This window comes from Argopecten irradians, chromosome 4, assembly GCF_041381155.1.
Source record: "Argopecten irradians isolate NY chromosome 4, Ai_NY, whole genome shotgun sequence".
Lineage (NCBI taxonomy): Eukaryota > Metazoa > Mollusca > Bivalvia > Pectinida > Pectinidae > Argopecten > Argopecten irradians.
Genome location: NC_091137.1, coordinates 21,607,025 through 21,631,750, shown reverse-complemented (window position 1 = coordinate 21,631,750; position 24,726 = coordinate 21,607,025). Strand labels below are relative to the sequence as shown.

The 24,726-nt window shown below is 40.0% G+C and overlaps 1 protein-coding gene across 1 annotated transcript in view; it reads right to left on the bottom strand.

Annotated features, from left to right (window-relative positions):
- The window catches only part of LOC138320943 (methyl-CpG-binding domain protein 5-like), a 29,056-nt gene extending 4,330 nt beyond the window's left edge, over positions 1-24,726 (bottom strand). Inside the window, exons 1-6 of the mRNA XM_069264268.1 lie at positions 24,576-24,726; positions 19,731-21,163; positions 18,989-19,350; positions 1,765-6,363; positions 761-918; positions 282-394 (exon numbers count right to left, since the gene is read on the bottom strand). Coding sequence (XP_069120369.1) covers positions 282-394; positions 761-918; positions 1,765-6,363; positions 18,989-19,350; positions 19,731-20,956 — 6,458 coding nt within the window. The 5' untranslated portion in view covers positions 20,957-21,163; positions 24,576-24,726. The remainder of the gene's footprint in view (positions 1-281; positions 395-760; positions 919-1,764; positions 6,364-18,988; positions 19,351-19,730; positions 21,164-24,575) is intronic.

Sequence of the window (24,726 nt, the reverse complement as noted above, 5' to 3'; positions counted from 1 at the left end):
GAGTTTGTTATACAATTTGACAGGATAACCAAACACAGCAACACCTTAGTACACCAACTATGAACTTAACAATATCCTGAAACATTTGTGACATTTTAAAATGTCATTTTAAAATGCTCATTTTAAAATGCTAATGAGGCTCAACATATACCTCCTAAATTCTAACAGGTTAAGCCATCCAAGTCATACAAATAGTACAAGGTTCTTCAAAAAAGAACCGTGCAGTAAAAAGGTTTTTTCAACCAAGATTTGCTGTCAATGATGTGACTTTCTGGCCTTACTTTCTGTACTTTTTCCTTGCACGGTGGTGTGCCTCCAGACCCTCGGACAGACTTTTCAGTTTGTCTGGTTCAACCTCTGTGAATGTGTGGTCGCCAAACCACTGCACCCAGCACTGAAACCAAGAGGTAACACAAATTATTTTGTTTCTTTTGTAGCTGTAAATCAAATCTTAAGTCCTTCAATATTAACAATGTCTTTGCTCATGTGTTCTGACAAAACCTGACAAAAGTTTCAGTTCAATTGGATGTGATTAATATTGTCAAAAGAGAATTTAATTGCAAATTCTCAAATTTCTGGGTTTTCTACCCCAACCTCCCAAATATTGAATGCCCGTTTTTATCTTTGTTTATGTGTACTGACTGATACAGAAGTAACTTGACCAAATGCGGATGTGAATAACTTTGTCAAACACAAATGTTAGCGCCGATGACAGTCATTTTCACTGAGGATAGAAGTATTGGTGTATGTGTAAGTTTACCTTGCCAGCATCAGGTGTGTGGCCTTCCTTCACTTCTTTCTCGTCCACGACCTTGCCAGGCCAGGATGGGAAGCCTCTGATCTGTCCCCATACTAGGTCGCCCGTAGTGAAGTTGTGTGGGTAGGAAGAAGGGGACATCTCTGATGAGGAACTGTCCTCTGTATAATGTAATAATATTCCACTATACTGACATGCTGGACAAAACAATTATGAATTATTCTGCTATAGTGAATAATTAAATGGTTACCAATTGTCCCCCATACTACAATGGAACTTCCCTAAACCGATCATGGTCGGTGCATAAAATTTCGGCCATTTTAGAGAGGGTTCGGTTTGGAGAAGTGAACTGAATATTGATCATTACGATCTGGATTTTATTGATCAGAAGTCGTTTTCTACACTACACTATACTGCCCAGTGTTCATTATAACCGACAGATATTAATTGTTAATGTAAATGTTATCACAAAAGAGAAAATCATACGATTAAAAGGAATAGATTACAACAATCTTGACTTTGTTACCGCTTATAAACATAGTTAGTTGCGTGAATATTCTTGGGGATGTTCTCGCCTGAATTACCTAACCTACATACTGCAGATCACTTCCGGTTACGTCAAGAATCAAATTAAATATGGTCTATTTACACGATGATTAGTCAATGCCGGGCATTATATGATAAAACAATACATGGCTCTGGTTTCTTCATACAGATAATTTACGTTATCTGACAACTACATAGGTAAATAATAGAGGTGATCGGTTTTGAGAACGTTCCGTTTCGGGAAATTACACTGTAGATGATATGATATTTTCAATATTGATAGATTTAGATATGCTACAGAATTATGGTTTTTAAATGAAATTGGCACAGCTATAGAATTTGTACAGATTCCATATTTTGAGATCATAATAAGTCTCGGTCAAATTTATTATTATTTGAAGACATATTTTAACATTATTTTTATCAATAAGGAATCTTCAATAACATAATCTTTTACATACCATCATCATAGGAGTCTGTGTCTATCTCGCGTGATCGCTTGCTCGCTCTGTTGACGAGAGTGAGAGCATCAGCAGCTTTCTGAGCACGTTCACTGGAGAGCTCCACCGTGTTCAGTAGATGGTTGGCTTGGAAGAAGTTGACCTCGACCCGGTGACCAAGGTCAGACTTGGTTGCAACATCTGAGGGAAGGTTAGCCTCTTTTGGTTTCTCAGCGATGCTGGGATCATGTTCTGGACTAGATTTTGGACGAATCTTGTCCGTCTTGTTGATGGCTCCAACTGTTGAGGACACAGTACCTAATTGAGGACGTGGGTGATTTTCCTGGATTCCATCCCTGATTTCTAGATTTGAGGAGTCTGATATTCTACATGGGTCTGCAATCTGTGGTGTCGTACTTGGAGAGGAATCCTTGCTAACTTTAGTACTTGAATTTTGGAGGAAATCTTCACATTTAGAGGTGGAATGACATGACGTGTCTTTGTTTGGAGTCTGTTTAACCACTGATTCTGATGACCTGGGTGAGACTGAGATTCTACTGTCAGACATTCTGTCACAACTGGACTGCTTCTCTGTTGATGTTGATGGTTTACATTGCAATACAGTTTTATCCGAGATATCCATATTCTCATCCAAAGCACTGCAATCTTCTGCTTTATTGGAATTGACAGAAACAGATGAATTATTGCTACTTTGAGGAGACAGGTCCTGGTCTGTGATGCAAGAAGTTGTAACAAGTGAGCACTGTGTACCATTGATAGAATCATCTGCGGACATCTTATGGCTACCAGTGCAAGAGAGGACAGAATGGCAGGCCTCGACACTTGCAGTTGATTGAGTGGACTGTGTACTGCAGAAAGATGCAGCAGTAGAAGTTGGCACTTCAGATGTTTGTACACTTGGCAGCATGTCTGAAGAAAGTGAACTATTACATTCCAGTACTGAAGAACTCACATTAGGCTTGCCATCTTCACTTTCACTTATTTGGGCTTCTTCTCTCTTAAATGCAGTATCAAAAGAGTCGGATTTATTAACTGTATTGCTCACAACTCTTGATGTTGGTATGTCCGTCTTAAGATCTGGCACAGTTACATCTGTTCTCACAGGCAGAACAATGCTTTCTCCTCCTGTCACCTGATGAGTGAGAAAAGTTTTGCCATCCATGGTAAGACAGGTGTCTGTATTATTTCCTGTAGTTATGGCTACAGCTGACAGGCCATTGCTGACTGTGGTGGTGGCAGTCTTGTTAGCCACACTACTGATCGGGTTACTTGGGTTACTCTGCATGTTAAACTGACTGATAAGGGTCTGCATCCCTTGTAGCTGCTGAATCTGTTGTAGTAACTGTTGTTGAAGCTGCAAGGTCTGCAGTTGCATTGCAGTCAGGTTGCTGCCCGTGGTCAGGTTGTTCCACACCTGTTGGACGTTCATCATGTTCAGAGGTGTGCCCACCTGGGTGAGACCTGCCTGAAGCTGACCAATCAGTGCTTGTATATCAGCCTGGCTCTGTATTGGGTAGGGCTGTTGTTGGATGTTACAGCCAGGTGTCTTTTCCAGCATAGTAGGATTAGAGGCTGCAGACAACTGGTTGGCACTCAGCACTTGCAACAACGGCATTTGTACATTTGGGAGTAGCACCATCTGGCCCGATGTAGAAGTTGCAGAAGGAAGCACCTGTTCACATGGCATCTGCATCTTGTTGACTTGATCTTGAAGGTCATCAGGTTGTGATGCCATGGCTGATTTCATTTGCATGGCACATCCTTGATGTTCTGATGTTATCAACTGTGTCATTGTTGATCCAGCTTTATTGAGAAGATTTGGATCAATCAGATTACGTTGGCCCTGGACCATATTGCCCATGTCAACGTTCTGTGTAAGGTTGTTACAACCAATGAAACGCGGGAAGTTGGACTGATTCATGCCGTTGAGATAGGTATTTTGGCCAACTGCGTTGTTCACAAGAACGGACATATTATCTTGTGGAAGCACCTGACCTGTCAACAACATTTGGGCACCTTGACCATTTGCAGAGCTATTTTGCATTGTGTTGATTCCCAGGTTGTTGAACAGATTCATCATAGCCTGCTGACTGAGAAGGTTCTGTGACCCGTTGGTTCCTATTGCTGGAATAACTTGTGTGAGCGAGTTGGTCACAGCTGTGACCAGAGGCAGGGATATAGGTGGCATAGGTGTGTTAACACTATTAGCTTGAACATGCTCTAAGGAATTCATACCAGTCTGTCCCATCATAGACTGTGCAGGCAAACTGCCAAGATGCTTCATCAAATTACCATCAAAATGACCTTGTTTAAGTAATGCTGTTGTGTTGATACCATTCACTGGTTGTGCTAGGATTTTTGAAATTGTATCTGTGCTTGTAGTATCTGAGTCTGGTTCAGCACCACTGTGGCTTTTACCAAGTGGAGTGGCTGATGATGAAGTACTATCTGTTGAGGGCTGGCCTTGTAGTGTAGACACAATACTAGTTGATTGTGATGGATTGCTGACACTACCTTGACCACCAGGTAAACTTTGACTGACCAGTAACTGATTGCCTTCTGCTCCGATCAAAGTGGAGGTAGGGACTAGTTTTCCGTCCACCCCTACAGGTCCGGGGTTAATGCCCATTGGAAATGACTGACTGATCTGAATATTAGGAACAGGTTGTTGTTGGTTAATCATGATGTTCATGTGGTTGTGTTGTTGTTGTTGTACCATTTGTGCCCTGGCGGCAGCTGACAACAGATTACTGGCCGGAAATTCTGTTGCACTCTGATGTCCCAGCATCTGCTGTATCAGGTTTGTCCCAGTATTCCTGTTAAATCTTGATCCACTCGTCAGGTTGTTATCTCCTGTTTTCTCCTGGTCATTATTCCCAGTTTTACCCGGCACCAACACATTGTGACCGGGTATATTTAGAGATTGTGATGTAACTACAGTTTTATCCATGTGGAACGTTTTGTCTTTTGTTTGTGGATTACTTTTACTCTCACTGTCTTCCTCAGTGTTTGATGGTGTGTGGTGAACAACAGAGCTTGGTGTGATTGTCTCTGTAAACACCAAACTTTCACTGCCCGAGTCTGGCGACAGAGATTCACAACGGTCCTTAGTGAACATATCCTGATTGGTGTCAGGGAGTTGCATATGTGATTCAGATCCTGTGTTGGGTAACTTCAGAAATATTCTGGTATTCTCCAGTGGATGCTGTGGAGGTTTGATAAATGAAGAAGATTCTTTAGAAACTGAGCCTCCACATAGTGATGCTAATGCTTGTGTCGAGGTAAATATGGGATTTGGAAATGAAATGCTAGTTGTGTTCATCACCGAACTGGAGGATGCCTGAGACAAAGCTTTGGCCTTCACGATAACCTCACCATCAACAGTGTCATTTTTTCCATCTTTACTGACAGAAGTAGAAGTACCTTCAGACGTATTGCCTGTCGAACAAGTTGGACTAGAAAGCGTAGATGTCATAGAATTACTAATTAGGGCTGTCTGTTCCGCCAAAAAAGCTGTTGGATTTTCTAGAAATGATGAAGATGATTTGACTTTTGGAATAGGTCCTCTTCCCTGATCATGAAGTTGACTGACATCAACATTTGGGGGAGGGGTATCACTTTCAAATACACTGTTCACCTTTTGTTTCTCCTTTTTTGCTTTTGATTTCTTAGGTTTGTTCTTCTTTTTTTCTGTCCATATAGGGTCAACAGACTGAAACACAGGGTTAGGTGAAGGATACATTGATTGTTGGGGACTTACACTAAATGGAGACCGCCCTCCGAACCCCATACCGTGCATAGCATTAATGTGATATGGCGGGCCAGCCATGATATGGTTTTGATCAAGCTGTTGGCTCATGAATCTACTGGATGTATTCTGGACCTGATACACAGGAAAGTTGGACTGGTGAACACCTTGTACAACCATACCCATATTCTGTGGAACATTGACAGGAGAACTTCCACACTGGATGTTAGAACCATAGTTGCCACAAGGGAGAGTATGGTTTGGGGGAATGAATCCATAGCCAGGTGAGCTCCGCAATGGGTTAGTAGGAGATTGCTGAATAAATACTTGTTCCTTGAGATGTTCTTGAGAGAACACTGTCTGAACAGTCAGCTGATTCTGGTGTTGTAGAAAGTGACCTGTGTGTCCAGAACTACTGTCTGTAGGTATACTGGACCCGGGATGACCACCACAACTGTCCTGATCACTTTGACTGAAGTCTAGCTTTACCACCTTACTTGAACTGATCGGCCCAAGATCATCACTGGGATCACTACAAGATGACCCGGATTTCACATGTGATACATCACTTGCAGCACCCGGTGATTTACTGTCCTGTTTGTGATCTGGTAACTGTTCAATGATGGGATCACCTGCGCTCTGTCCACCTTCATTCAATTCACACTGGCTAGTCTTATTCATTCCTGATGTCAGAGATTCTGAGGTGCTGGGACTGGTAATTTTCTCCTTGTTGGCAGCCTGAAGTGCAGAATTTTTAAGCTTTTCCCTCTGTGCCAAAAGCTCAGAGACTAGGAGGCGGTCATATGGATTTTGGCTGCCACTTCTTCCCTTTTTCTTCTTCCCCTTGCTTTCTGAAAGTAAAACAAAGTAACACTGATCAATATGTTTCACAATGAACTCAAATAGAATTAACTAAAAATATCTAAGGTATTTGTTAAAAACTTAATAATGAAGCTGTATATTATGCAAGGAGCCCAACAGGTCTTAATGCTCATCTGCCTATATAAAGAACTTTTCAGTTTCTTAATTAGTTTTTAACATATTTTGGTATACCAAGTCTGGTATAATAACAATACAAGAGATCCCAGAGGGATCTTGGCGCCCACCAATGAATAATCTATGTCTGACAATGTAAAGAGGGATCTTTTCTCTGCTTTTAAAACTTTTGCAAACATACTACATATAAAATTTGAGACAGATTGCTTCAGTACTTTCTGAGACACAGCAGTAACAAACTTCAACTATCAAAATCCAAGATGGGTGCTTGGCGTCCATCTTGTTGATCGATCGGTCCCAAATCGAAATATGCACAACTAGGGCCCTAGGGGAACCTATATAAGAAATTTGAGACAGATTCATTCAATACTTTCTGAGAAATAGTGATAACAATCTTTAACTATCAAAATCCAAGATGGCAGCCTGGCGGCCATTTTGTTGACCGATTGGTCCAAAAACGCATTATGCACAGCTAGAGCCCTAGGGGAACCTACATATGAAATTTGAGAAAGATCCCTTCAGTAGTTTGTGAGATATCGCGATAACAAACTTTAACTATCAAAATCCAAGATGGCTGCCTGGCGGCCATCTTGTTGACCGATAGGTCCAAAAATGCAATATGCACAACTAGGGCCCTATAGGGCAACCTACATAAGAAATTTGAGACAGATCCCTTCAGTACTTTCTGAGAAATAGCAATAACAAACTTTAACTATCAAAATCCAAGATGGCTGCCTGGCGGCCATCTTGTTGACCGATTAGTCCCAAAATGCAATATGCACAACTAGGGCCCTAGGGGAACCTACATATGAAATTTGAGACAGATCCCTTCTGTACTTTCTGAGAAATAGCGATAACAAACTTAACTATCAAAATCCAAGGTCTGGGCCAGTCAAATAAATAAACGCAAACTAAGGGGAACCTACATATGAAATTTGAGACAGATCCCTTCTGTACTTTCTGAGAAATAGCGATAACAAACTTTAACTATCAAAATCCAAGAAGGCTGCCTGGCGGCCATCTTTTTGACCGATTGGTCCCAAAATACAATATGCACAACTAGGGCCCTAGAGGAACCTACATATGAAATTTGAGAAAGATCCCTTAAGTACTTTCTGAGAAATAGCGATAACAAACTTTAACTATCAAAATCCAAGATGGCTGCCTGGCGGCCATCTTGTTGACCGATTGGTCCCAAAACAATATGCACAACTAGGGCCCTAGGGGAACCTACATATGAAATACGAGACAGATCCCTTCAGTACTTTTGAAATGCGATAACTTTTAGGAGAGGACGACGGAGGAAGACGACGACGACGACGAGAAGGCGGAGGAAGGACGACACGGCCACGACAAAAAGCGATTTGAAGCACCAGTGATGGTGGGCAAAATCCAAGAAGGCTGCCTGGCGGCCATCTTTTTGACCGATTGGTCCCAAAATACAATATGCACAACTAGGGCCCTAGAGGAACCTACATATGAAATTTGAGAAAGATCCCTTAAGTACTTTCTGAGAAATAGCGATAACAAACTTTAACTATCAAAATCCAAGATGGCTGCCTGGCGGCCATCTTGTTGACCGATTGGTCCCAAAATGCAATATGCACAACTAGGGCCCTAGGGGAACCTACATATGAAATGTGAGACAGATCCCTTCGGTACTTTCTGAGAAATAGCGATAACAAGAATTGTTAACAGACGGACGGACGGAGGTACGGACGGACGGACCACGGACCACGGACAAAAAGCGATTTGAATAGCCCACCATCTGATGATGGTGGGCTAATAAACATTGGGGCATGAAACTGGCATGAAAAAGGTGTGTATCTCATTAGTGATTTTTGTAAAAGATATAAGCTCAAAAACTTTCTTCTTGTATATAAGGAAGAGTATAAATAGAAATTCAATCTTCACCATAATATTCTTCGCATAAGTGTTCTTCACATTTTCCCTTGCTAATAGTGTTTCTTTGGTATTTAATAATTCATACAATATTTTTACTCCCTTTGTGTTTCCAATGAATAATGAGATATGTGTTGGTAAAACATATGTACATAAAAGCAATTCAATACCACTTGTGTCAAAATATAATATTTGCAATTGTGAAAGAGAAACAACTGTGCATTTATTTTGGGAGTGTGACGAGGTACAAAATTTTCTCAAAATTCTAGATGAGGTGTTGGTTACACTTTGTATTCCTTTTACAATAAATAATTATATATAAACATACTGGGTACTCTGTTATTTGGTAAGCTAGATAATAACAATAGTCCAGCCTTCAAAGTTGGCAATCAAATTATTTTGCTTTTAAAGCAGTACATTTATAGGTGCCGATGTTTACATAAATCTTTAAATATTCCATCTTTTCTGTACTCTTTTGTAGATTAATAAAGAACAAAAATAATTTACCAACAAGAAAGGCCAGCTTATAAAACATAAGTTTTTAAATGAGTGAAAGAAGTGGGAAAAGATAATACAACTATTTGGTTAAGATATGTTTATTTATTGTATTCAGTTGTTGCAATTGATATTTTCCCTCTGTCATATGTATATTCATATAGTCCTTGTAACCTTTACATCTTTACATTTACGTTTTCAACCCAACTCCCCCTGCCAACGTGTTGGCATAGAAAATATTTAGGGGTTTTCCATCTTCCTTTCTTTTTTTCTCTATCGCGCCTTTTTTCATATTTCATTTATTCTGTATATAAAACTGTTTCAACAGGACTTTCAATGCTCTTAACTTCATCCTTTTTCTAAATCTTATCTTATTTTTATGTCCCAATGTGTAAGTGATTGCATGCGTATAGTAAGATTGACTGTATATATGGGTTTAAACTATGGAATTTAAACTTTATGAATTAGGAGTGCATGTAAACTGCTTTACATCTTTTAATTATTAACAGATGTATATCTAAGAAAAATTGTATGATAAATGTGTCAGTGAATGTAAGAGTCTGTGTGATTTTCTTGTAAGTTATGGAGATAGCCGAAAACTTTACAATATGTTGGAGAAAGAACTGTATCGATGCCCGTCAGGACCGAGATCTGTTCTTTCTCCAACATATTGTACATGTACAGTTTGAGGCTTATCTCTAACTTAAAACATAGCAAGCCTTTTTGCTAATAAAGTACCCTTTTATTTCTTATATAAGCCAATTTTTTGCCTTTGTCTATGAGCTCAGGTAACTCTACCAATGTGCATTCAACCATGACAAATCCAATATAGACAATGGCAACATAGAATTACCTTTGCCTGTGTTATATGTGATGAATAGCATTCATGAATGGAAAGCATAAAGCATGCTTTTGGGTTGGACAACTATCTGTAAATTCACTTTAACCATGTCCACCGGGTCCGACAGTGATGGAAGGATATTACTTTCTTATATTAATTTAAGTGATATAATAAGGTGACTTAAATGACATTTAATGCTAAAAGGATATTTTAATGCTAAAAGGAAATTTCTGTCCAATGTCTGATGTGGTCAAGAAATGACATATGAAACTAGACTTGCAATTTAGGCGTTTGTTTGAAAGCGTCTTGCTAAAATGATCGCATATAATAGTGATTTTGCAGGCTAGTTCAAAACAGTCGGTGCCATCAGATCTTACATTGCATTCAGAGGATTTAAAATTTCGACCTCTCTAGGGACAATCTTGGATTTATTTATAACATGTGCAATTTCATTCAACAAGCCAACCCAATGGGATTTAGGTGAAATTTTGAAATATTGTCAAAACAAAATCAAAAGAAGTGTAAAACTACAGTGAAGATAATTTGGAAATTTAAAATCAAAAGTGGTGTACATAAACAAGGTTTTAAGAAAGCAGAAATTGGAGTTAATGCTGTAGATAAGTGTTAAATGGTGAATTCATAATCAGGAAGAAAACTTGATATGGGATATATACAGATATTCTGTTGATGTGTTTAATTCTGCATCAAAAGTGGATTAAATTCTCTTCATATTCATTGTGTTGGATTTTATTTGTAATTTGGATTTAAAATTATGGAATATTCCGGCAGATTGTGTGTTGTGTGTTAACATAATTATGGGATTATGCATGGAGACATATACTCACCCTCATTGTGTAACTCTCCCATAAGTTACCTTTTACTGTCTTATAAGTGACTGTCTTATATTAGAGTCACATATAAGACAGTAAAAGGTAACATATAGGACAGTTACAGGTAATGGTCCCAAAATCCTGGAGTTAAAGTACAGAAACAACAATAGATGACATCACAACTATGTTTTAATAATTGATAAATGATCTTCTTCACAAATAAAACAATTACAAAAACAAGAGGCCCATGGGCCTAAACGGTCATCTGACTATTAGTAGAATACAACATAGTCGTTTAAAGATTTTAGCCTATTTGACCCCTGTGACCTTGAATGAAGGTCAAGGTCCTTCATTTGCACAAACTTCATAGCCCTTCATCCCAGTGTGCTGCAGGCTCAATATGAGTATCCTGGGCCTTTGGTGCTTGAGAAGAAGTCGTTTAAAGATTTTAGCCTATTTGACCCCTGTGACCTTGAATGAAGATCGATCAAAGTTGTATATTTGAACAAACTTGATAGCCCTTCATCCAAGCATGTCACGGGCCCAATATCAGGTCTCTAGGCCTCTTAGTTATTGACAAGAAGTTGTTTAAAGGATTTTAGCCTATTTGACCCCTGTGACCTTGAATGAAGGTCAAGATCATTCATTTGAACAAACTTGGTAGCCCTTCATCCAAGCATGCTACAGGCTTAATATCAGTACCCTGAACCGTCTGGTTCTTGAGAAGTCGTTCAAAGATTTTAGCCTATTTGACCCCCGTGACCTTGAATGAAGATCAAGGTCATTCATTTGAACAAACTTGATAGCCCTTCATCCCAGCATGCTTCAGGCCCAATATCAGGTATCTAGGCCTCTCAGTTATTGACAAGAAGTTGTTTAAAGGATTTTAGCCTATTTGAACCGTGACCTTGAAGGAAGGTCAAGGTCATTTATACAAACTTTGTAGCCCTGCATCCCAGCATTCTTCAGGCCAGATATCAGTACCCTGGGCCTTTTGGTTCTTGAAAAGAAGTCGTTTAAAGATTTTAGCCTTTTTGACCCCTGTGACCTTGAATGAAGGTCAAGGTCATTCATTTGAACAAACTTGGTAGCCCTTCATCCCAGCATTCTTCAGGCCAGATATCAGTACCCTGGGCCTTTCGGTTATTGAGAAGAAGTCGTTTGAATGAAAAGTTTATACACGGCACGAGGCGCATGACGCATGGCGCACGATGAGCGACTGTGTATGATGACAATAGGTCAGCCTGACCCTTCGGGTCAGATGACCTAAAAATTAATGTCAATCTTGTGAACAAATTTAAAGTGCAGTGCTTTGTCCAGCATGCTACAATCCAAATTCTGAACATATTTGACCCCTGTGACCTTTAATATAGGTTAAGGTTAACAATTCCACTTCGCAGCCATTCATCCCACCATGTTGAAGGCCGAATATATAGTCTCCGAATATATAGTCCCTAGGCCAGCCTTTTAGATACAGGCAGTAATTTGTATATTTTAACCTCTTTGACCAATGACCTTCAATAAAGGTCAAGGTGGAAGGCCAAAAAATGACCAAGGAAGCATGTTGACGGCTCATGATGACCTCATAAACGTCTGACATATACTCAGTTTATGGCAAACATTGGTTTTAAACAATATTAACCCAGAAATGGATTATGAACTGAATAGTGGTATGATATGCTGAAACACCTTCGCAACTCAGCCACCATGGCCCCTTGAATTTGAAAATTATCAATCCATTAAATTCATGAACAAGTAGTAATCAATACAAGTAATATTGCTTATGGGCAGACCTATAATTTGACCAAAACAAATCTATCTAGTGTGAGATTGCAATTTTCACTATTTATCAAATCTAGAGATCAGACTGTAGTGTTGTGCAGTGCTGCTGAATACAGCGGCCATATCTTTAATGACTGAATTCTGTGTTTCCTACCAATATTTAGCTAGTGCTTAAATGTCACAAACTAAGACCAGTAAAAGCTATTTCCATGCAGCACTTTTAAAATCTGAAACCCAGATCAATAATAATAGAATCCGTGAGGCAATAAAAGGTGGCTGATGTGTAGATACAATCCACAACATGGGTTATCTCGAGTGACTAACTGGCAGACATTCCAACTACAAATCGATTGTATCACTATCAAAATTGACAATGTAAACTTGGCTTTTGTACCAAGATAGCATGCAATATATAACTATTGCCATTTCCTCTAAAGCAATTCACAATGGCATCTGATTGTTTTATTGAAGTGGCTTGCAGTTGTACACTGGTTTAAGCTACAGTATATATATATGAAACTTGTGTAAACCAGTGCCTGGTTTCTCCCACCATTATTATCGTTAGTTTTCATTGTCCATCTGAACTTTTGTCAGGTGATTTGGCCACTGTATATCAAGTATTCCAAATTTTGCAAGCTACATTACAGCATATCAATTGTGTAAACCAGCCCCTTTCATATCTAGATTCTGGTTCCCTGTCTCTACCAGTATTATAACATTGTCATTCGGTTTCATTATCCATCCCTCTGAACTTAATTATGATTATGTCATGATCAGTTGATTTGTATACTGTAATATTTAATTACCTGTACTTAAAAAATTCACTTGCATAATATATAATTGTATGTTGTTGGGTGACAGCAAACTATGTATACAGTATACAAATCAACTAAAATAATCATAATTTACCCCTTAGTTGGGTATGCAAAGGCTAATTAGATGTAAAGGTAAAATCTTCCCCAGTTTGAATAGGGGTGAAACGGTATACTGCGATGTAGTAGTACTGCAGTATTACGTGCTTGGTTCGGTACACGGTTTTGTTAACACAAAGTACGGAACATGTACCATGGGTGGAAAAGTTTTCTATGGGTATGCCGGTAACACAAGTCCAATAACAACGAGTCTCTGATTGGTCATGCGGCCGTCATTGTGACCCAATCACAAACCGCCTTACATAAAATCAATGTTTTTACAGGAAATGGAGGAGGCATCGTCTGTACATTTGAGAATCCGTCAATAGAGCATCATACCATTCTGCAGTTTAAGGACTATATGGTTTTAGAACAAAGGAAGCTACGACAGCTAAATGCAGTATATGTTAAGCCGATTTTTCGTATAAGTATGGCAATACATCAAACATGAACACACACTTAGTTAGAAAACACAACATCGGCAATGTGCGTACTGCCATCACACATGCTCAAGTCCAAGTTGGACAAGTTCCAACAGCAAGTACTGCCAAAAAATCACAAAGCCAGACGGCGATATCTGAGATATTTTCAAAAAATTTACCCTATAAATAACTGTAAATCCAAGAAAGTTACACAGGCAATTGGGTTTTTTATTGCAATTGACATGCGTCCATACTTCATTGTTGAAAACATCAGTGGAAAGTTAGAAAGTGTTAACAGTTGGGCATATCGTGTGCCATCAAAAGGTCTCCCTTTCTTGTGAAAACGTAGACAAACTTGTGTTCTTAAAAAAATTGGTCATTCCTGATGATTTGCAGTGAAATTTTGATTTTTGAATTCAATAAACTTGGGAGTTGAATAGTTTACACTGAGTTCATTGCCTTATTCATCTCTTATAAATTTTACATGTACCAAACCGAAAAAACCGAACCGTCCACTCTATACAGCAATACGTACCGAACCGTGAAGTATCTGTACCGTTTCACCCCTATGTTTGAAGGTCATGCATCACTGACCGTGGTGTTTCCCTCTTGATGTTAATATGATTAACAATTGACATTACAGTTGAACTTTGTAAACTAAGAAATTGTTTGATCTGAATTGTATTGTTGGTCCTGACAAAACTAATACTTAATTTGTGTGTTGGGTTTTATTGGTTTAACATCCTATTAACAGCTATGGTCATGCAAGGACATGTCAGGTTTGCTGGTGTAGGAAAGCCAGAGTACCCAGTGAAAAAGCACCGACCAGCAGTCACTACTTGGCAAATGTCCCACATGGGATTCAAACTCGCGACTCTGAGGTGGAGGGCTTATGGTAATATGTCAAAATATCTTAACCACTCGGCCACCGTGGCCCCTGGTACTTAATTCATTATTCATGTACACATGTTCAACTAAATATACATTTGAATCAAAGTAATTAATCAAAAGGTAATTAATTAGACCAATTCATTTCTTTATTACTAATTTTTATTTACCAGAGATGCTAATGATCCAGGTTCATAAACAGGGTACTGGTGGTAGTACATAGACCTGTAGGGGAGGTAATACTGGTGGTAGTACATAGACAGGGGGTTAATACTGGTGGTAGTACATAGACAGGGGAGCTAATATTGGTGGTAGTACATAGACAGGGGAGGTAATATTGGTGGTAGTACATAGACAGGGGAGGTAATACTGGTGGTAGTACATAGATAGGGGGTTAATACTGGTGGTAGTACATAGACAGGGGAGGTAATACTGGTAGTACATAGGGGAGCTAATATTGGTGGTAGTACATAGACCTGTAAGGGAGGTAATACTGGTGGTAGTACATAGACAGGGGAGCTAATATTGGTGGTAGTACATAGACAGGGGAGGTAATACTGGTGGTAGTACATAGACAGGGGGTTAATACTGGTGGTAGTACATAGACAGGGGAGGTAATACTGGTGGTAGTACATAGACAGGGGAGGTAATACTGGTGGTAGTACATAGACAGGGGGGGTAATACTGGTGGTAGTACATAGACAGGGGGTTAATACTGGTGGTAGTACATAGACAAGGGAGGTAATATTGGTGGTAGTACATAGACCTGTAGGGGAGGTAATACTGGTGGTAGTACATAGACAGGGGGTTAATACTGGTGGTAGTACATAGACAGGGGAGGTAATACTGGTGGTAGTACATAGACCTGTAGGGGAGGTAATACTGGTGGTAGTACATAGACAGGGGAGGTAATACTGGTGGTAGTACATAGACAGGGGAGGTAATACTGGTGGTAGTACATAGACAGGGGAGGTAATACTGGTGGTAGTACATAGACAGGGGAGGTAATACTGGTGGTAGTACATAGACAGGGGAGGTAATACTGGTGGTAGTACAAAGACAGGGGAGGTAATACTGGTGGTAGTACATAGACAGGGGAGGTAATACTGGTGGTAGTACATAGACAGGGGAGGTAATACTGGTGGTAGTACAAAGACAGGGGAGGTAATACTGGTGGTAGTACAAAGACAGGGGAGGTAATACTGGTGGTAGTACATAGACTGTAGGGGAGGTAATACTGGTGGTAGTACATAGACAGGGGAGGTAATATGGGGTAGTACAAGGGAGTAATACGGTGGTAGTACATAGACAGGGGAGGTAATACTGGTGGTAGTACAAAGACAGGGGAGGTAATACTGGGGTAGTACATAGACAGGGGAGGTAATACTGGTGGTAGTACATAGACAGGGGAGGTAATACTGGTGGTAGTACATAGACAGGGGAGGTAATACTGGTGGTAGTACATAGACAGGGGAGGTAATACTGGTGGTAGTACATAGACAGGGGAGGTAATACTGGTGGTAGTACATAGACAAGGGAGGTAATACTGGAGGTAGTACATAGACAGGGGAGGTAATACTGGTGGTAGTACATAGACAGGGGAGGTAATACTGGTGGTAGTACATAGACAGGGGAGGTAATACTGGTGGTAGTACATAGACAGGGGAGGTAATACTGGTGGTAGTACAAAGACAGGGGAGGTAATACTGGTGGTAGTACATAGACAGGGGAGGTAATACTGGTGGTAGTACATAGACAGGGGAGGTAATACTGGTGGTAGTACATAGACAGGGGGAGGTAATACTGGTGGTAGTACATAGACAGGGGAGGTAATACTGGTGGTAGTACATAGACAGGGGAGGTAATACTGGTGGTAGTACAAAGACAGGGGAGGTAATACTGGTGGTAGTACATAGACAGGGGAGGTAATACTGGTGGTAGTACATAGACAGGGGAGGTAATACTGGTGGTAGTACATAGGACAGGGGAGGTAATACTGGTGGTAGTACATAGACAGGGGAGGTAATACTGGTGGTAGTACAAAGACAGGGGAGGTAATACTGGTGGTAGTACATAGACAGGGGAGGTAATACTGGTGGTAGTACATAGACAGGGGAGGTAATACTGGTGGTAGTACATAGACAGGGGAGGTAATACTGGTGGTAGTACATAGACAGGGGAGGTAATACTGGTGGTAGTACATAGACAGGGGAGGTAATACTGGTGGTAGTACATAGACAGGGGAGGTAATACTGGTGGTAGTACATAGACAGGGGAGGTAATACTGGTGGTAGTACATAGACAGGGGAGGTAATACTGGTGGTAGTACATAGACAGGGGAGGTAATACTGGTGGTAGTACATAGACAGGGGAGGTAATACTGGTGGTAGTACATAGACAGGGGAGGTAATACTGGTGGTAGTACATAGACAGGGGAGGTAATACTGGTGGTAGTACATAGACAGGGGAGGTAATACTGGTGGTGAGTACAAAGACAGGGGAGGTAATACTGGTGGTAGTACATAGACAGGGGAGGTAATACTGGTGGTAGTACATAGACAGGGGAGGTAATACTGGTGGTAGTACAAAGACAGGGAAGGTAATACTGGTGGTAGTACATAGACAGGGGAGGTAATACTGGTGGTAGTACATAGACAGGGGAGGTAATACTGGTGGTAGTACATAGACAGGGGAGGTAATACTGGTGGTAGTACATAGACAGGGAGGGGTAATACTGGTGGTAGTACATAGACAGGGGAGGTAATACTGGTGGTAGTACATAGACAGGGGAGGTAATACTGGTGGTAGTACATAGACAGGGGAGGTAATACTGGTGGTAGTACATAGACAGGGGAGGTAATACACGGTGGTAGTACAAAGACAGGGAAGGTAATACTGGTGGTAGCGCAAAGACAGGGGAGGTAATACTGGTGGTAGTACATAGACAGGGGAGGTAATACTGGTGGTAGTACATAGACAGGGGAGGTAATACTGGTGGTAGTACATAGACAGGGGAGGTAATAATACATGGGAGGTAATAGGTGTAGTACATAGACAGGGAGGTAATACTGGTGGTAGTACATAGACAGGGAGGTAATACTGGTGGTAGTACATAGACAGGGGAGGTAATACTGGTGGTAGTACATAGACAGGGGAGGTAATACTGGTGGTAGTACAAGACAGGGAGGTAATACATAGACAGGGGAGGTAATACTGGTGGTAGTACATAGACAGGGGAGGTAATATGGTGGTAGTACATAGACAGGGGAGGTAATACTGGTGGTAGTACAAAGACAGGGGAGGTAATACTGGTGGTAGGTACATAGACAGGGGAGGTAATACTGGTGGTAGTACATAGACAGGGGAGGTAATACTGGTGGTAGTACAAAGACAGGGGAGGTAATACTGGTGGTAGTACATAGACAGGGGAGGTAATACTGGTGGTAGTACATAGACAGGGGAGGTAATACTGGTGGTAGTACATAGACAGGGGAGGTAATACTGGTGGTAGTACATAGACAGGGAGGTAATACTGGTGGTAGTACATAGACAGGGGAGGTAATAGGTGGTAGTACAAGACAGGGGAGGTAATACATGGTGGTAGTGCAAAGACAGGGGAGGTAATACTGGTGGTAGTACATAGACAGGGGAGGTAATACTGGTGGTAGTACATAGACAGGGGAGGTAATACTGGTGGTAGTACATAGACAGGGGAGGTAATACTGGTGGTAGTACATAGACAGGGGAGGTAATACTGGTGGTAGTACATAGACAGGGGAGGTAATATGGTGGTAGTACATAGACAGGGGAGGTAATACTGGTGGTAGTACATAGACTTGGAAGGTAATACTGGTGGTAGTACATAGACAGGGGAGGTAATACTGGTGGTAGTACATAGACCTGTAGGGGAAGTAATACTGGTGGTAGTACATAGACAGGGAAGGTAATACTGGTGGTAGTACATAGACAGAGGAGGTAATATTGGTGGTAGTACATAGACAGGGGAGGTAATACAGGTGGTAGTACATAGACAGGGGAGGTAATACTGGTGGTAGTACATAGACAGGGGAGGTAATACTGGTGGTAGTACATAGACAGGGGAGGTAATACTGGTGGTAGTACATAGACAGGGGAGGTAATACTGGTGGTAGTACATAGACAGGGGAGGTAATATTGGTGGTAGTACATAGACATGGGAGGTAATACTGGTGGTAGTACATAGACTTGGGAGGTAATACTGGTGGTAGTACATAGACAGGGGAGGTAATAACGGTGGTAGTACATAAACAGGGGAGGTAATACTGGTGGTAGTACATAGACAGGGGAGGTAATATTGGTGGTAGTACATAGACATGGGAGGTTATACTGGTGACAGGGGAATAAATAGTAATTTCGTAAAATATACCGACCTTTTCTTGTATTGCTCAGGACTGGAGTGGTAATACTGGTGGTAGTAGTTGTTAGACTTGAACTGGCAACCACACTTGACACACGTGATGTAGAAACAGGTGAAGTCACAGGTAAGGATGATTTAAAAGTTCGACTGTTTTGATATGTTGCCATAGCAATTATTTTTCTTTTATGATTGCAAAGTTTGGTAAGATCTTCTGCACAATGAACATCCAGTGTCCACTGCCTTGATTGAATAGTTATGTCAAAATTGAACACTTTTTCTACCATCACTGGACATTCAAGTCCACACTTGCAAGTACCTTCCCTTGATAAATACTGACCAATTTCTTGAGTTGAAGACAGTTTGGTGTTGCTTGGACTGAAAGAATAATATTGATTTATTTACATATTTATTCTGCATGAAATTGCTATTATCAAACATCAACAATTTATAGAGATCATTATTTCTATACACTGATTATAAACTAGCTTCATGCCTATGAATATACCAGTAGACTCAGAAAATAAACAGAATATGTTCATAAGACTAAAGCCTAGGGTAAAATGAGTCATTCAGACAATATTTTAACCAAACTTCATACCTACAAAACAATTATAACCAACTGAGCAAAACCGAAATCTTTGAACCTGTTTGATAAAAACGTTTTCTTTCATTTAACATATTAGAAAAAGACATGACATTTTATGTAGCCTAGAATCATAGGCCTGAGAATCATCAATAGGGTTTCCTATATTTACCTGTAGTAGACAATAGCACCTTCCTCGACTACCCTTCTCCAACCAAAGGGGACAACCACATGGTTAGAGGAGGGTGGAATTGACTGAACTGGTGTGTCTGACCCTCCCTTACTGGAACATTGAACTTCTTGTCCTTTATAATCACAACCTAGTAGATATGGTTCCTTTTTTGTAGTTTGTGTATTCACCAACTTCCTGTCTGATATGTTGCCATGTGAGGTCGCCATGGTGACATGTGTTGATGGGACAACAGCCGAAGTGACAGAAGTGTTGTGTATGTGTGCCATAACTGGTGCTGTGCCTGTGGTACTGGTGATTGTGATTACTGATGAGGTGGTACTGGTAACTTGATTACAACTAGCAGCCACATGTGAAGACATGATGGGTGGGGAGGATAAGGTTAGTTGTGGCTGTGGCGTTATTGTACTACTGCTGGCCACTTCTGACGAGGACAATCCAGAAGCACCACAAGGGTTAGTCAGTCCAGGCAGGTTTTGGCATCCCATCACATTTGCATTGGAAAAGTGGCTAAAGTTACCAACAAGATTAGCACTCATGTTGATTTTCATATTTACACTGCTGAAGCTTTGCTGTTGGTTTCCAAGGTTAGTGGCAAGCATTCCGGAAACACTTGTTGAGTTGGGTACAAACTGTCCAAGACTTCCATGTTGTAGTAAGGCGCTTGGGAATCTATTTTGATTTTGATTGGTTTGGAAGATCTGTTGTTGAAGCTGTTGTTGCTGAAGTTGTTGTTGCTGCTGTTGCTGTGTAGATGGTTGTTGATATGGCTGGTGCATGAGAAAGTGTCCAAAGCTAGGTAGAGCATTGACTGCCCCTGCAGATTGCTGGGAGGGACTGTGCCAACTATCCAAACTTTTATAGCCTGTGTTTGGTAGCACACATTGTCCCATGGTAATATTAGCCTGGTTAAAGTTACCAACAAATGTACCCATGGAAGGTAGTGTTCCGGTGCTCCCCGAGCCTGCGGCTGGCATCCCGCCCTGAACATTAGTGAGGACAGATCCTTGGCCTTGGTGCATCATGGGATAATTTGGAATGAAGGCGTTACTTCCCATCATGCCAGGTATATTGAAGGGTTTGTTCTGTGTCTGTTGGAATCCCTGCACCTGGCCATACTGCAGCTCGTATCCCGTTCCCTGGGCCACAGGGAACATATGGGACATACCTGTTCCCATAGGCTGGGCATTGCGGTGGTTAGGATCCATAGTATCACACCACCTCTCCCTGGGCCTTCATCCCATCATTTGACCTGGTAGCTTTTAGACTAAACTTCATGTGCACCACACTGCTTCCTTTCCACAGCATAAGTTCACTTTCTCAAAATTGTTTTCATCAATATAAGTCATTCACTATTGTTTCTGTCTCCATTTGGAAAACACATCATGATTCAAAAATTAGGTCACTAAATAGATCTGAAAAGACAGAAAATCAAATCTTTATCCTTATTATAAATATAATATGGAATATAAAAAAAATAACTAAGTATTCTGTAATACATGCATTGTAATCTAGTAATGTCTAACTTAAAAGTCAATGGGGTTGACAACAAAATTTTTTAAAGAAATTTCATAACTAGATCTTTTCCTAGGTTTTCCAAGAAATAGTTTAATTTGATATGATATTGTAAATGACTACCTCCTATCCCTGTATGGTTCCTCAACATAGCCAATACATATATGTATATGCAAGATATAACTTATGAAAAGCCCTAGGAACTGTTTCCTTCTGCCTCTGGCCCATGACCTCAGGAGTAATCAGTTCTTGCCGTTGGTCCCAACACCTCCCAGGGTTTTTGCCAGCTATTTTGGGAAAAGGACCCTAAGCAAAAATTGGGAAAATATCATCGGTGTTTTTCAAAATTGGGAAAATATAAAAAGTATAACTTTAATAAAAAGAATTCAATTTTGAAAAGTTCTGAAAACAATGTACGATCTTAGCGAAATGCCTTAAATTTTTACAAGATATTGATTATATTGTCAAAGCTTTTCACATCATTTGGGGATTTAAACTTAATTTTACCACAATTGGGGAAAATGTTGACTGAATTTGGGAAAATACAGTGCTATTTTTCAATTGGGAATGGGTCCTTTTACCAGACCCTGCAAAGGCTTGGCAAAAACCCTGCCTCCAAAAAGATTTTTGACTGCTGACTGATAAGGCATGAAACAACTGTTTCGTTACCGAATTAGTTCAGAAAAACATACTGAATTAGTGCATATATTAATAAAGCAAAAATGAACTTGAAAATTCACTTGATTTGTACTCCCCAAGAATTATGTTTTCTGTACTTATATAATTTTAGCACTTCTACTTTCCCAATTTTCCATCACAACCACAAACTGTCATCTGCCTGGTGATCATGAGGTTTCATTAAATCATTAATTGTAATGCAATCTTACACTTGTCAGAGCTTTTTTTTGATAATAATTATCTTTGAAAGAATATTTGGGTTCAGCATGCTGGTGTTTATGATGCCAGGCAACAGTTCAAATATTGACTGGTCAATAGTTGCTGAGGATATGTATATTTGTAATGATTTCAAAGCTATTTTGTGAGAAAAAAGTAGGAAATATTTTATTTATATTTATATAGAGAGTTAGGAAACATTAAACAATAATAATTAACAATTAATATTATTTAATTGTTATTCCTGACATCATCTTGTATCAGATTGTAACAAGATTTTACGTTTTGCCTAATAACTCCTTTTGCCTCCTTCTTAAAATTATCTAAAATGTTCTTTTAACTCATAAATATGGATAACGACATATTTATTGAGAAATTGGTCCTGATAATACACATGTAATTTGTTTTACTAATAATGTGAAGAATGAAAAGGAGACATTATCAAATATTGTTTGTGATAATAAAAAATCGTCCACAACACATACCATGCTGTCTTTGCATATTACAGAGTTACCTCCCTTGTGGGTAGACATCCATTGCTATGTCAATATTTTGTGAGAGAAACTTATATCATTTTGACTTAAAAGTATGATGTACACTTGCAAGCAATGATGTAACCCTGGTGAATACTAGCCACAATATACTGCTCTGCTAGTGAGAACTTCTCTTCAGCTCGATCGGTTGTGTGTCAGACTATAAGCTAGTAATCCAGTGGTTCCGAGTTCGAATCTAGGCAGAGGCAGTGATTATGTTTGTATCAAGTCATCTGCTCTGTTACAATTGCGCCCATGTAGGGACTCGGGAAATACTCAGGCATGCCCCACAGGTATCGCTGTTAACCCCTGGAAACTCGAGGACGACTTCTTTCCTTGAGAGGGGAGTATATTGTAACCCTGGTGAATACTAACCGCAATATACCGCTCGGTTAGAGAGAACTTCTCTTTAGCTCGATCGGTAGAGCATCAGACTAGTAATCCAGAGGTCCTGAGTTCGAATCCTGCCAGAGGCAGTGATTATGTTAGTATAAATTAAATCATTTGCTCTGTTACAATAACGTCACAATCAATACCTACCTGCAAGGGCAGATAACTCTGTAATATATGCAAATATAGAATTGCAATGAAAAGACACCTACATTATTTTATATGTCACAGGTACAATTATTTAACTATAATTTTTAGTTAATAATTATGTATATACATTACATGTGTTTGTCAGTGTGGCGTTTAAATGTGGAAAGTACCATGTCTATATTTAGTAACGTGGTGTTATGTACGCATAGCCTGTACAGTGCACGTCCAGATATGGTGTTGTTTACTAGTTATACGCTAAGTAGTGTGTTAAATGTAAGAAAGCATGCAGGAGTGAGAGTCTTTATAACCCGTGGGATGGGGGAAAGGACGCAGATACAATGTGACCGTGCGAAAGGACATATCCTCTGGGGATCCTCAGCGCAAACGCAACCAAGCCACGTAGCCATTTTCACCAGACTGACAGGTCTTGGAAGGGCTTTTTATTTTATGTCATGTCAACGCCCGGTGTTAAATGAAAATAGCAACAAACCAGCAGGAAAAAGTGTCTTGTCATTATTCTCCTGTGACATATACATGTATGAGCACTAAAAAATGGCTTTTACATTGTATACATTGGATTTTTTTCGTACTAAGTAAATTTCTAATACTTTTACAGTAAGTTAAGCACTTGCTTTAAAATATACCGGTATAATATCATTCTACAAAGCCATTTTATATTATCTAAAAAAAATAGTTCGATGTATTGAGAGCTCTGTCATCAAAAGGTGGACTGGTGCTCTCTAGATCTTGTGGTACTCCCCCGTAAATGTAATCAGACATCAAAATATCATGATGTCCAAGTCTGCTGTCAAGTTAAGAGGAAAATCTGGCTACGTATCATAATGTCTGGTATCCTGACCTACATTAAGTGGAAAGCAGACGGATGTGTTTGTCGGACTTTCCCTGGTAACTAATTAGTTCCTAACCACCTGTGTGGGACAATACACGGTGAATAATAACCATAAAAAGACACGCATGCACCATTCCCTGCATAAACAGCCATTATTGTATATTTACAATAAGACACCACTGAATTCCCATTCTCATTTTGTTGACATTTTGCGGTTACGAAATTTTGCAGACACCCAAACACGAGTGTCGAAAGTATTTTACGGTCGACATCAACAGGTACACGCTGAATGCATAAACGGTTAACAAGACCTTGAAATGAAAGTTCGATTAATAACTGAAGTGGTATAAACCGACTGTCAAAATTAATTAAGAAGAATTTACGCCTATCATTTTACCATCCCAAACCCGGACGCGAGAAACCGATTAGTGTCAACGTTAGGGTCATTGAACGAAAGCCAGTGTCTCTCTCGAGCTAGCGAGGAGGATAACATACCATGTAATATGCATTCAGACGTTCCTGTATAGCTGTATATCCACACAATGAATCCGTTTTCACAAAATGTTGATTCAAAGCTCTTCATATTTACACGGAATTTTTCATCAAGCAAAACATTCTGCAGAAAAATGGCTGACGGTTCACTGCG